Here is a 13,237-nt window from a genome sequence, read left to right as displayed (position 1 = left end):
GAAGCGCTGTACAACTGTTCCTGACATCGTTTTGGGCGTTAATATACCTTGTGCACCATGGTTGGTTGTTTTTTGACGTGAACGCCAGCTTGCGAGGCTCTGACCGAGAACCAAGCTGAGATAAATGCTGTTTCTACAGACTGACCAGAAACCTTACCTTGTGCACCATTGGTGGTTGTTTTTTGACGTGAACGCCAGCTTGCGAGGCTCTGACCGAGAACCAAGCTGAGATAAATGCTGTTTCTACAGACTGACTTCCCAGAAACCTCACCGTCTCATAGATGAAGTTACACAGGAAATCCATCAGTAGAATTTCGGAGAAGTAAAGATCTTCTGCAGCAAAAGAGACTGAGTGAAGTTTTTTTAGTCTGTCAGTTGTTGAAATCGTCCACATCATCATCATAGTTACTGTGTGGCTTGGTCATCAGCTGCCAGGAAATTTGATCGGTCACTAACGTGTCCACTTCTGTTTGATTCACACGACAACTGCACTTTTCAGCACGGTTTTCAAATTTGCGAAGGACACATGGTACAACCGAGCAGGTGAACGTAAAGATTTAATTGATACTTACCAGGTGATCGTCATACTTGTAAACAGAGAACACCATTCAGATTGCGTATGAATTGAACCAGTGTTTAAAACTGCGTATGAAATGGACCAACTGGTTACAAGGCATTGTATAGAGGAAGAGTGTCGGTTGCTCAGGTAGCGTAGATGGTACTTGGCTTGTTCGCTGAGCTAGGTAATTCGATTGCAAACGTTTCATGATGATGAGTTGTGTGGTCGGTGAGGCCCCTTCCGGAGCACCTGTTCCTCTTAATAAAGCGAAACACCTTCAGGTGGATACCGTTGCTTCTGCGTCGTGTTTGCGCTATTTACCAAGTTGGGTCTGTGATCCAGTGATGCTGTTCCAACACCTGAAAGAGGCACTCCTGGTGATGTTGTTTAAGCGAGCATGGTCCCTGACACGTGCCACTTGTTGTTCTAAATTCAGGATGACATACATTAGGTTCTGGACGGAGTAAACTACTCACTGGGTTACTGAAGAGTTTGAGTAGTGTGTACTACGATAGCTCGACTATTGTCCCAGATGGAAGAAGCGGACTTGGTGCAGTATACACAACTGAAAAAGAAAAATCACTAACGAGCTATTCAGTTGGGAATTATGTGGGTCTCCTGTGAAAACCACATTGATGTGCAGATGATTGGAACTCATCTTGAAGAGTGTTCTTCAACGATATTTGGATCTGAGGTAGCCCTATAATTCCGTCCTTCTTCTTTACTCATCTCCTTGTCCTTGTGAGTGGATGAAAGTCTGTTTTACGTCAAAAAAGTCATCATGGAAGCAACACCCGGGAGGGGGGTGCGGCACGAAGGATCCGTGTTCTACAATCTTCCGGTTTACGGTCACCATACATACATACATACATACATACATACAAACATACATACATACATACATACATACAAACATACATACATACATACATACATACAAACATACATACATACATACATACATACAAACATACATACATACATACATACATACAAACATACATACATACATACATACATACAAACATACATACATACATACATACATACAAACATACATACATACATACATACATACAAACATACATACATACATACATACATACAAACATACATACATACATACATACATACAAACATACATACATACATACATACATACAAACATACATACATACATACATACATACAAACATACATACATACATACATACATACAAACATACATACATACATACATACATACAAACATACATACATACATACATACATACAAACATACATACATACATACATACATACAAACATACATACATACATACATACATACAAACATACATACATACATACATACATACAAACATACATACATACATACATACATACAAACATACATACATACATACATACATACAAACATACATACATACATACATACATACAAACATACATACATACATACATACATACAAACATACATACATACATACATACTTACATACATACATACATACATACATACTTACATACATACATACATACATACATACATGCATACATACATACATACATACGTCAGCATTGGACCAAGTTCAGACAGTGTCCCTCCAATAAATAGCACTCGCAAGCACTCACGCTCTCGCACTCGCTTGTTCGGAATGTAGCTGTTGTGTTCCCTTCTGTGAGTCCTTTTCCAGGCACCAGGCACTGGAGCGGGTCAGCAGTTAGATACAACAGATTGGCGAATCAGCAAATATGACAGTTTTGGATGAAAACCGTTCAGGACATCTTTTCTGCAAAAAATTTCGGTGTCTGACCTACCGGGCATGAGTTCCCCACAGTAACTTAAAGGTAGCAAAACGAGAGCATCTCAGGACAGTTGCTGAGAGTGGTCGACGCCAGAAGCTCGTTTTGGAAAGGTGATCGAGTTCATTGCTGGCGCATGTCGCCTCACGCAAGGTCATTGCTCGCAGATGGTTAGATCAGCCATTATATCTGGATTGAGAATTCAAGGAGTAATGCAATCAGTTCGGAATTTCCCTTGAATCAGATCGCTTCGGTTTACAGCTACTTGTGTCGACTCTATCCCACACTCTGGCAAGATGGGTGAGATGGTCCAAATGGTTAGAGCGCGAATTTACTGACCGGAAGGCCCGTGGTTCGAATCCGCCCTCCGCCTCTCGACTTCCCCTGTCTAGGCTTGGGCAACCTGGCAGTATCCCAGTCCTCGTGCTTCTTTCGGGTGGCATGGAATCTAGGCACCGGAAGGGTGCTACGGCTGAACGTTTCTTTCTTTTCTTTCACAGTCTGGCAAGCATTCAAGATGTTGGAAATGACGTAGTCGTCATCAGCATAAAATCAGTGTTCAACACTGACGCTTAGCTGCAATAACAAGTGACGTAAGCACCGTTCGGGTTGTGAGGTTGAACAGAAGATGTATTTGCTAAAATTGATGGAGGTGTACATTCAACCTTCTTATAGCTGACGTTTCCTTGAACGTCTACACGCGTTTGGCACAGAATACCTTTGATCATTATCGGGTCAATTACAGCACAAGCATGGATGCCAAGTTGTCTGGCACCTATCAAAGTTTTGGTCAGATCAAATGAATCAAAATAACCTTTATACGTTATACGAGTGAATTTTTTGCAACCGATAGAGCAATTTCTTCGAATTTCTTATGGAAAGTCATCAACTTCACAGTCACTTCGCTTTTCACCCCTTCGATCTACACAGACTGAGGAAAACTAGTCCAACTTGCTGAGAGAACTTCGCTTCGAACATAATAAAACCGTTCATTCGGAACCAAGTGATCCCCATCTTGAAGTGGTACATATGTGACAAAAAGGACATTGACTTCCTTTCAAAAGATGAACACTGAATGTGTTTTGTCTCAATACTTCGTTACTTTGCATCTCCCGCAATCGGGTACATTTCGCTTGGTTCTCTCCAGATAAATATAACATGTTTACATACACCCTAAAAGAATCCCGTTTTCCCACGAAAGTGTCTTAATCTTGATCCATATATTTCGACAACATACTTCATGAACAAGTGTTCTGAAAGAGCTGCTTACGTTATTGAACATTAAGGTAGAAAAATACCAGAAATAGGCAGCGCAGTTTACACTGACAGACCTGTTTTCGAACATAATGTAGACGATCGATTAGCTCGGTTTTTTTAATTTGTCTGAATCATCCGTGCTCAAACGTTTTCCGAATTGATCAACTTAACACACCGTAGACATAAAAACCACTCTGCTTTCAAGTCCCTCGACCAGGCCACGTAGATGAGCTCTCCAAACATTTGACCAATCAACGCTCTGATGGGGCCCAGTCACGTGGTGACAAAACGTTGGCAAATCGATCGTCAGACTGAACGATCGAATTCGCAGCGATCAACCCACTCGAGCTACCACGTTCCAACGAATTGCCAATATCCTCTACTGCGCTTGAGTGGTAGATGTCATCATGGGAAATTTGGCAGGCAAACGAATAACACTTCGAAGTACCCCCTTCCGGTATACATAAGGAAAACATGCAGTTTCGTCCAATATCACTTTACTACTGGTTACATGCGCGCACCACATAAATAACTGTCACCCACTGTCCGGGTCCTGTACACTTTGTTTCTCTGTGGACACGTAGGGATTCCGGTCAAACTCGGCTCCAATCCTATCAAACAAACTGAGCGTCATATGGTGCAGAAGACGAAAGTTCAAGGTCAGCGCTGTAGAATAAACACTTATATAATCTGGCGTTTAGTTGCTGTGGGCAACCTTTTTCCAGGATTTTTAGACTCAATTGATAACTGGTCAAGCGCAACGTTATCTGAGTTCGTTACCATGCCTTCTGATTGGTGTGCTTTTGAGGTCAGGTGACAGTGGTCAGATTCGACCATGGTCTGTAGTTTGCAGTAAAGCGACCGATTATTATCTTGTTGCGTTTTCCGTTAGCTCCAAGAAGGATACGGAGGGCACAGCCTTTGTGTGTGTGTGTGTGTGTGTGTGTGTGTACACCTGATTGCTGTGTAATTAGGCTGGCATGTGCCTCTGCTTGTCTTTGGGATGCATCACTGTCGAATTTCTTTCCTAGAATCTGGCCACTGTATCTGCTAAAAATCCTCGAAAGAACCGATGTGTAATATCGTATTCCACGACTTGTGTTTGACGTTACACTTTTCAGATAGGTACCACCGTTATGGTCACTTGGCACACTTCGGTGATCAGTTTGTTCGCGCACCTGTTTCTTTCATGTTGGATTTTCGAACTTATGTGTACTGTTGGTATTGGTGTAACGGTGATACTACTGATGGGGAGGCACGCGAGTAATATGTGTTGTGGAATTTGTGGAGTCGCTTTGTGACATTTGCTTGGATTTGAGCAATGAATGATTTGAGTCAATGAATATCCAGGAAAGTCCAAGAAGACATGTTCAGGAGAAGCTGGATGTCCAGTTTTTGTATATAAGATGCAAATGAGTGTTTTGTTTCCCTGTCTAATAGTCTGTAATGGTTCAGTTGACATTTTCTAATAAATAACTCCGCAGCGAAGGCCTTCTTTCATTGGTATTATTAATATTTCGTATCATGATGTCTTGAGGAAGCCGAACTCCGGATAGTGTGTGGTTGGCGTAAACCCAATAGTTTAAGGAAGTCACGCCGTTGTGAAATTTCCGGGTGATCTTGGAGCTATAGTCTAACAAGGGATCTGGAATAAGGCATGCTGCGGTTGACTACCGTCCGTCCAGTGCTCGGCATCAGCGAAGCCTAGTCCTAGATGTTAGTTGAACTGATCTTATTCACGATCTGTCCCTGGACAAATTCCCCACTTCGTAGCAAATCAGATTTCATCGGCCTATATTTGACACGATATTCGCCAGATCACGTGTTTCAGACGATCAGAGGTATTGATCTACAAGTTCCACCAACCAATGAACACCTCTAACTCGCATGCAAACTGTCCGTTAACGCAACGGGTGTGCTGAGCAACCCTCAACTACTGTGCGCATCGTAGTCAGTCCAAGTGGTCACGTTTAAAGAACTTGAAAGGAATGGGTTCGCAACATGTGAGCTACTGACTACCGTGATCAGCATAGCTTAGTTACAAACGGTTTACTTTTTCAGTGATCACCAGTGACTGAGGCAACCGCTATAATGCTCAAATCCGTTGGTTTACTGGCTGCTGTAGGACGAACCTCCCCTAACTAGACGTTCTAGTCACGGAATCAATCATTTATGTCGTTGACGGGGGGGAGTTGGAACTTGGTGACAGGGAATCGTTCACCATCATGTGATGCGAACTGATGCTCGAATTCCGTGTATTTTGAAGAATGAAAGTTACAGGGAGAAATTGCGTAATAATGGGGAAATCTGTGGTTTGTCAACAGACGGCTTGTTGTGAACGGGAAACCAGTGTTGTGCGCTTTACCGTGTGATAACAGTGGCACTGAACATCGCTCAATCGATAAAGAACAGCTGGACATCCATTAATGGACTACTGAGACACAGGAATATAAACAGGGCAATATCTTGACTAATTTATGAAAAGACTACGTCCGAGGTATACCACATAGACTTGGTAGTATTGTGGGTTGTCCAAGGAAACTGGCGATTTTAGTCAAGTTGAGCCACTGTATGCTGAAAAGCCGAGAAGCACTGTACAGCTGTTTCATCCTTGCTCGGTGATTGACGCACCAGCAGCAGTGTACACTTTGTGAAACTCCACGGTGACTCGAACCCGCTACCTTTGCGTGGGTAGTTGGAAGCCAAACCATTGATTCGCCCTTAGGCGCAACATGGTGCCACTCACCTTTGAGTAGGGGAATTCATCCCACGTGGTTAGTGTGTTGACTGGCTGCTCGACTGAAAAAATTCTCAAACCCATGACCTCCCAGTTGAACAGTTCTGTTTCCAATGGTTAGTATCCACGGTGAAGCTTCGTGAAACAAACTCAGATAAGAGCAGAAAACCAAAAGGTTTCTTAACTTTCATGGGGTATCGGAAGTTACAGACTAGTTGGGGGACCAACCAACTACTGAATTTAGAGACTAATTATACGTCTCCCTCTCGACCGCAAACACATTAAGAATTTTGAATCTGGTTCCTTTTTATTCGAGATAGCTTGTTGGTTAGAGCGCGAATTTACTGACCGGAAGGTCCGTGGTTCGAACCCGAACTCTGCTCCTCGACTTCCCCAGCCTGGGCTTGAGCTACCTGGCAGCATACCATCCTCATGCTTCCTTTGGGTGGCATGGCAACTGGGCACCGGAAGGGTGCTGCAGCTGAATGATTTTTCCTCTTCATAATGTGCCTTACTTAGCAGCGTGGCCCATTCGGAAGCCTGAACGATACAAAGCAAGGAACGTCATCTCACCTTGAAAATGTTATCAAAGGTTAATCAGTTTTGTTTGCCTGAACGCGTAGGTTTGGATTTTAAGTCATCGTTTGCAGTGTGTGGAAGTTGATTTCTTCTCTGGTAGGCGAGATTAATGCCGCACCCAACAAATTGCAGTTTCTTTCCGAGCGTTTCTCAGGGGCTTCGTAGTCGCAGACACCATGGAAGTTATTCTATCAAAGCCCGACCTTCCTTTACTCTCGGGTTAAAATTCACCGTCCCGCAATACCTCACATCAAAAGAGGTAAACGCCTGAAAGTTTACTACAAAACCACCTTGGTTTGTCATCTTTTTTTCGTTTTTGTGTTGGTCCCAGATACCGTGTGATTGCTTCTGACAGCCTGTTCCAAAAGTCAGTTTGTGAGTACGAATCCCAGAAGTTGTGTTCGTTGGACTGAACGACCGATGGAATGACGATATTTGAGTACTTTGGACAAGAGTATTCTTCCAAACTTCGTGAAGATTTTGTACTGTCAAACTTCGAATGCAACAGTTGCTTGATGTTGTTTTGTTCCTGCCTGACGTGGGATGAAGATGGAGTAAAAGTTCTTGTGGCCAGATTTTGGAGAGACCTCAAAATGAACAGTTTCAAATGCAGAAAGGACTTCCTTCACTGGAAATACTATGCCTGAAGTGAAAAGCAACTGTGAGCCTAAAAAGATGTCCCCAAAAACGAAGTGTTTTATTGCCAGATACCCCATATACGGAGGCGGGGGTTACTATGTGCGGTTCTTCCCCACATACATTGCTGCCTTTCCACAAGGAAGAACCACGTACCTAGCAGCATAGTCGTTCAGCTGTAGCACCCTTTTGGTGCCGAGCTGCCATGCCAGCAGAAGGAAGCACGGGGGCTGGGATACTTCCAGGTGGCCCAAGGCTAGACGGGGGGATTCAAGAGGCAGAGGTCGGGTTCGAACTACGAACCTTCCGGTCAGTAAATTCGCGTTCTAACCACTGAGACCTCACGCCCCTAACACCATGTACAGAATGAAATAAGTCCCGTAAGAGGTCTTCTCGAAAAGAATAAAATCTATTCACGAAATAATGACTGATTCGTTCGTCAGCTTGTCAAATTTTTAGACAACTGCACCAAGTACACCACCGAGTGGTATTTCGTCAGAGGTGCTAACTAATATCTGGCATTAAACAGTAGACCAGGGTCGCCCTGCGCTGAGGATGTTAACGAGACTGAGTAAGTTTGAGGATTAAGACTGAAAATGATCATTGGCGATGGCCGAAAACTTTGACGGGGCGTGGTGTTCAGTAAACACTGAACAAAACACACTTCAAGGTTGTGATTACTAGTTCTGTCAGAAAATAAACCGAATGGAGCAAGTCGTGAGCACTTTTTGACCAATATTTCATCTTTCTAGTGGGGTCCGATGAGTGTTGGACAGTTGTCTCCAGCGCTTCACCAACTTCCAGGAAGATGACTACTTAGCCATTTGGCCATTGAGTAACTGATCAGTGACTGACCAGCTCTCTCAGTCGACGTATAGTACCATGGTTGTTCTCTCACGTGGTTCGGTGATCGAATATCGACTCTTGGCCATAGGTTACGACTTCCTCAATCGAGAGTTCATGAAATCAGTGAGTTTGATTCCGAATCTCTCTCGAGGTTCTTGAGAGGCTCACTGTCGACGACTTCCACAAATGACGAGAAGTAAACATGAGTTCGACCATCCGCTTTCGTCTACCTAGAAGGTCAGAGCGTTGACCAAAAAAGGGGACAAAGGCAGTATGCACTTTTGACGATAACAAGGTGAGGAAAATGGCCTTTGAACTTGGTGCGACGGTTAGATTTAAGCCTCTGTGGTCGTAATTTTGGACACGCGGTGTTGAATTTGGGGTCAGCGAAGTTCTCCGTGCTAATATCTAGCTTCAGTGCATCGAGAAGACTCATTCGAACTTGAGTTTCACCGATCTGTTGAAGCATTCGAAGGACGTATCGCGGTTTTTTGCGAAGTCGAAAAATTTAAAAATACGGGGTTGCAAACACTTTCATTAAAACAGTGAATTGAGTAACCAGATGCAGTTTCGAATCGCGCTGGATACCTGGGTGTCAATAGTGATAACCTTTTCGGTACCTAGCTTCCATACTACCAAAAGTAGGCATGAGGGCCGGGATACTGCCGGGTCTCTCAAGCTTAATCAGGAGACGGCGAGATGTTCGGGTTGGGTTCGAACCACGGACCTTTTGGTCAGTAAGTTTGCGCCTTAGCCACTGCGCCATCAGTAATGAACAGCCATGCTTAGTTGGTTTTTTTAACTAAAAATTCTAGGTAGGTGTGCAGCTTACAAAAACGGGACAGCATTGAGTAAGAATGTCTCATGGATGTTTTACGTAACCAGGACAAGTGAGCTAGTGAGTTAATTCTACACTGCCTGCAATGATATCCCTGAAAACTGACGTCGTTGTTCTCAGTACCATTGAAGGTTTGCCTGGAATTATGGAATAAAACTGGATTTACCGGGTGATCATTGAGGAGAAGACAACTCACTTGTGAACAGTTTGACCAGTTGCTATACACGAGCTTCATCCTATGGACTGCAAACGTTCGATTGCACCGGTTGGCCATTTCTAATTGGATCTATTTATTGCCTAGTACCAATGTGGAACAAAGGCTTCCTGTCTCTGTAGATGAAATAACGAAAAATTGGTTTTGCCCATTGCTGACAACTCAGTTCACAGAATTTCGCCGGAGACCTTTTCGCAGAACATGCAACAAGGTGGTGTACTAACCGTATTTTTTCACCTTAGTTCTCGGTCTGAACCTCCCAAGCTGGCGTTTACGTCAAAAAACAACCACCAAAGGTGCACAAGGTATATTAACGCCAAAAGTGAAGCCAGGAGCACTTGTACAGCGAGTCTTGACTGTGCTAGCGCCTACCGCGTCTTGAAGAGCAATCAACAATATTTGTCCTTTCTTCGGTTGTTGGTCTTTAGACGCGTGTTTCCATACCAAAATCTTTACATACTTTGGGATTCATCTCATCAGACTAGAACTGTTCTTGGCATGATTTCGAATGAGGGCAATAAATTTCTGGAGATTCTGACGCGTTCTGGATGCGCCATTGGCTACCGGCATTCAGCCAATACTAGGTCATGATTAGCTGTTGGGTCCAAACTTTCGACCAATCAGATCTTGGCTTGATGCCGGACCGGCAAGCGTCCCAAATTTTCGGCCAGTCTTGCGTGGGATGGAGTTCTCGGCCGTAGCAGCACGTGAATGCGAGCGCTAGTGTGGGATCCGTGTGGAATTCCGCCTAATAGGCAGTTGCTGTGGCTCCGATACGACTGATGAAACAGGTGTGACAAAAGATTCTTCCACAAAAACTATCAAAGCTTACTTTTTGTAGGACTATTGTGTCATGAAAGTTTTGGTGATGGTGTACTCATTCCAAGCACCCCAAGCCGACTGTTTTCCTAGACTAATTTGACGCCTTGTCTTCTCTTCTGGATGACGTAACAAAAAAGTCTAACACTAGTCAGCCGGACTCACATGATCTTACCTCTATAAAGCGTAAACCAATGTCAGTTGAACCGCATAATTCTGAGGTGAATTCACTGTATTAGTCTGACATGACCTGTTAGATGTAGTCTACGGATTGCCCATTTTTGTCGATCATTACGAAAAAGTAACCTCGCAATTTCGATTTGACATACCTACACAGCCTCGGTTACGGAAACAGTTGACGAAATACTGAATGTGAAAAGATGACGCCTATCTAAAACTTCCCTCGTTTGAGTTTCTTTTTTCTCTTTCAAGTGGAATGAATACCCTAACAAGGGGCGATCATCATCTTGTACAACTCTTATTATCTTTCATTCAAAAAAGGCCGCGCATTCTTGTCGGAGAAGACGTCAAATAAGCACACCGCTATTTTCGTGGCTATTTATTCTTATTTCATATCGAATAAAGCGATGATTTCGGCCGTGTGAATGGTATGCATCGCCCTTACCAGCAAACGCTAGCGTGCCTCAGCGTAATTAAAGACTACGCACGTTATTTTGCAATGAATTATGGATGAGAAACAGAAAGTATCATAAGCCCCCAGTATCCTTGAGAACTAACGACCGCGTGCCACAGTAATGATTAATTGATTCAGCAAAACAAGAACCGTGTCGATATGTTTTGTATTTTTACAGCATATCAGTTGCTTTGTGAGGCTAATAATTTGACGACCTCTTCAAACTTGCTTTGTGTGATTTGGGACTGAATAATCATCACACTGATCGAAAAATCACAACGACATTACTTGATTTATTTATGGACTTGTGGGCCTCGTTCACTCGGCCTGTACGTTCCATCAGCTGAGAAACCCACACTCACCAGCCTGAAATGACCTTGCGTGTGACTTTTGATTGGTTAAGCCGTTTGGCCATGTGCATGACTGAATCCTGTGCGATTTTGTCAGAACATCATGTCACATCATCTCACAGAAACGCCATAGAACTAATGTATTAGAAATTAGCTGGTAGCAATCCTCAAGTTCATATTTTCCTGCTTTCTGTTTGATGAATACTCTCCTTCGCAATTTCGCTTGAATCATGGGTGGTCGATGGAGGCGAAGGAACACAGCAATTAGATTAATTGAACCGGTTTAATCCCTCCTTCGCTAATACCGCTAACATGTTCTCTCACCTGTTTATCTCTTACCGCATTACTACTTGTATCATTGTCTCTTATCACCTAAGTAGGAGTGAAAACCTTGCTCATATGGACTTTCAGAATCGGTTAGGATAGCCTAACAGAAACACATACAGCTTGTATAAACGGGAAAAAATTTTGACACAATGCTTTCGGGTCTTCTTCATTAATTATGTACTATTCAAGCCAACAGATGTAGCGGATCCCTTGAGCATACCATGAATTTCTTAAACGACACCTCCAAGTCCTCTCAGATGTGTTTATCCTTACCACACGTCGTAACGTCACTTCCTCTGATATTCTCGGCCAAAACCGGACTTATTCCATCATACTGATAACAATACTGAATTGCAACGAAAACTCTTCGGCTGGTTATGTTTGATCGTTGATTTGTTTGCTGAGGTGGACGTTACATCGGTGCTTTGTGAGTGGAACTCATTTGCGGTTGGAATTGCGTGTGTGGATTGATGCAGGGTCTACTCTGCGCCAGATCGACCTTGACCGATCACTGCTTGGTTATGTTTGATCGTTGATTTGTTTGCTGAGGTGGACGTTACATCGGTGCCTTGTGAGTGGAACTCAGTTGCCGTTGGAATTGCGTGTGTGGATTGATACAGGGTCTACTCTGCACCAGGTCGACCTTGACGGATCATTGCTCACCCGAATAAGTATTCTCATTGGCTTGTTGGTAGGCCTGGTGTGTGTCAAGTAGCCTTGCCACTCGAGCTCTCTCATCCGTCGCCTCGAAATTCGATCATTCTTCCCACAGTAAGTCTTGTTTCTTGGTCAGTTGGTTTGATGGCTAAGGAGGTTCGTCGATCGTCATGGTGCGTACACAGAATTAATTTCGATACGCCGGTTAACTGAACCAATTGTGGCGTACCACGACTCTTGGAATTGCCTCTTGCACCTTTTACCCTCGCGTTCTTAACGTTTTCCAGCTTAAACCTCTGTTCCGCCTTATCTCCACATTTGGAAATAAGAGAGAACGGGTTGTGTTCCATTACCCCTGTGAATAGCTCGATTTCCCACTGTCCAAAAAAGGTTGCAGTCCGTGCAGGTGATTTCATAAATGACGTTATCCTTCGATCTTGAGATCAGTTTCCTCAAGGTAGCTGAGGCTTGCAAACAAATTTGGTTTTTCGACATAATCACCTGAGACCCAGCTGAATCTCTCGTTTGTGATGTTTCCAGGTAACTGAATGTGCTGCACCAGGCCCCCTCATGCTTCAGTTGGTACGATATTCAATATATCGCGATATATGCATTGACTTAATGCACTACTCATAAGGTTGCTTAAAATTCTTTGACAACCCACGACCGGTTTCGCCATTGCTGGGGCTCATCGGGTAGGCGCTGTCCCCGAGTTTCCGCCAACCTCATGTTCCACTTGATCCCTTGAACGATAAACTTCATGAACGAAAGATTCAGCTGGATTCCAGATGAGTCTCTCGCAAAGCCAAATTAGTGTACAAATAAGTGTATCTCGCTAGTTTCGTGCAATTTGGTTTCAAGTAGAACATAAGGTTGACGGAAACTGGGGGACTGCGCCCATCCGGTGAGCCCCAAGAAGGTCGAAACTGATTGTGGACTGTTAAGGAGTTTTCAGCAACCTAATTAGTAGTGTACTAC

General features: G+C 43.6%; 1 protein-coding gene across 1 annotated transcript; it reads right to left on the bottom strand.

Annotated features, from left to right (window-relative positions):
* Positions 1 to 10,092: 10,092 nt before the first annotated feature.
* T265_05732 (hypothetical protein) lies at positions 10,093 to 11,346 on the bottom strand (the record flags this gene model as incomplete). The annotated part of the gene is made up of 2 exons (XM_009170805.1): positions 10,093 to 10,251; positions 11,302 to 11,346. The coding sequence occupies 2 exons, from the start codon at positions 11,344 to 11,346 to the stop codon at positions 10,093 to 10,095; spliced, it is 204 nt and encodes a 67-aa protein (XP_009169069.1).
* Between the last annotated feature and the right edge of the window lie 1,891 nt (positions 11,347 to 13,237).

The sequence above is a fragment of the Opisthorchis viverrini genome (genome assembly GCF_000715545.1).
Source record: "Opisthorchis viverrini unplaced genomic scaffold opera_v5_113, whole genome shotgun sequence".
In the NCBI taxonomy this organism is placed as follows: Eukaryota; Metazoa; Platyhelminthes; class Trematoda; order Opisthorchiida; family Opisthorchiidae; genus Opisthorchis; species Opisthorchis viverrini.
Note: the sequence above shows the minus strand (reverse complement) of the source record. Positions and strands in the feature narration are given on the sequence as shown.